At 34.6% G+C, this 1,513-nt stretch overlaps 1 protein-coding gene across 1 annotated transcript in view; it reads left to right on the top strand.

Annotated features, from left to right (window-relative positions):
• Positions 1 to 1,513, top strand: part of LOC101854496 (CD63 antigen) — a 9,776-nt gene that overhangs the window by 3,002 nt on the left and 5,261 nt on the right. The window contains exons 3-4 of the mRNA XM_005097475.3: positions 588 to 662; positions 988 to 1,089. Coding sequence (XP_005097532.1) covers positions 588 to 662; positions 988 to 1,089 — 177 coding nt within the window. The remainder of the gene's footprint in view (positions 1 to 587; positions 663 to 987; positions 1,090 to 1,513) is intronic.

The following is a 1,513-nucleotide window of genomic DNA, read 5'->3' as shown; positions in this document are numbered from 1 at the left end:
TATATGAGTTGTTAGTGCAAGCCGCAAGCACATGTAAGATGAATGAAAAATTAAAGAAATATCTGTTGTCATGTTTACTCCCTGTCAAGTTGTGAAACTCAAAACTGACCTACCACACACCCCCACCCCCCACTAATAATTATCTCTGTCTTGTGTACTTTTGGGCATGTTTAGTTTGGGGTTACAGTAGTGCATCCTCAAGTATTTGTCCTCTACTTATTTGTTTCATGATGTATCTTTGTCGAATCTTTTTTGGGTTTTTTCCCCTAAAAGTATATTTATGAAATGTGTACTTTGAAGTATTATACATTATGGTTAAAAGAAATATAATTTCCCCAAGTTTGTCTCTACATGGACTGGATTGTCAATGTCACCAAGACTTATCACACATAAAGTAGACATTAGTGCCACTTTTGATGTGATGAAATGGTTGAACCATTTTTTTTCCATTCAAATGTGATTTGGATTTAAAAGATAAATAAATGAGAGAATATGCATGTAGAAACTACAATTTGTTTGTATTCATTGGAATTTTGTGATATTTATAATAACAAGATTATTTTTTTTTAATTTTTTTTTTTTCTCAGTTTGCTGTGAGTCTGGCCATTATCTTCATCCTGGAGATTGCTGGTGGAATCACTGGATTTGTTCTCAGAGACAAGGTAATGTCAGTCTTGTAGGCTTTTGTTTGAATTGTTTTTACCCAAGTAAAAAAGTGCATTTAAAGTTCAGACCAGTATCATTAATGTTCATGGTACATTTGATAGCCCAACTAAAAAAATAGGCTCAATATTAATTCTTGCAAGTTTTATGAAAGTTAATAAATACCACTGTTGGTGGTATACTATTATTCTGACTCTGTATATATATCTTCATTCCACACGAGAGCACCCGCCAACCACCTGCTTTTTTAAAATCTGTGATTTAAAGTCCGATGAATTTTCCATTTGGTTGTTTTATATGTCCTTTAAAAACTTTTCCTTGCAGATTGAGGATGACGTTAAGGGAGTGCTTACAGATGCCATGAGGAATTACAATGAATCACACCATGAAGGTGTTACAAAAAGCTGGAACAAACTTCAAGAGGAGGTATGTAAGATTTTTTTGGCTTTGGTATAGGTTATTAGTTTCCTGTCTTCTCTTCCATGTCTCTCCCTTGAGAAGATGTACACTGTTAGTAGGTATGATTGATTTTAATCACATCAAGCATTCTTTCTTTCTGGTTGAATTGTTACTTACTTTGAATATGAATTGAGCATTTACTCATTGAAGTAAACACCACATGTTAGTTATAGTTATGGTTTTGTTTTGGATATATAGAAGCCAGCAGAAACTTGAGATAATAGCATTTTTAAAGGATGAAACTTCTTTGGGGCGAGGGGGGGAGGATGTTCTGTAACTTATGAGTTCCGCCCAGTTATCCCAAAAACTGCTGATAAAGACCTGTGATAATGTTGTTTATTGTTGCCTTTTTTAACACCTGATGGGGGTAAACCCACAATGCGGGGGGGGC

This window comes from Aplysia californica, unplaced genomic scaffold (assembly GCF_000002075.1).
Source record: "Aplysia californica isolate F4 #8 unplaced genomic scaffold, AplCal3.0 scaffold00155, whole genome shotgun sequence".
NCBI classification, from domain to species: Eukaryota; Metazoa; Mollusca; class Gastropoda; order Aplysiida; family Aplysiidae; genus Aplysia; species Aplysia californica.
The sequence above is the reverse complement of the archived record's forward strand: the minus strand, read 5'-3'. Positions and strand labels throughout refer to the sequence as shown.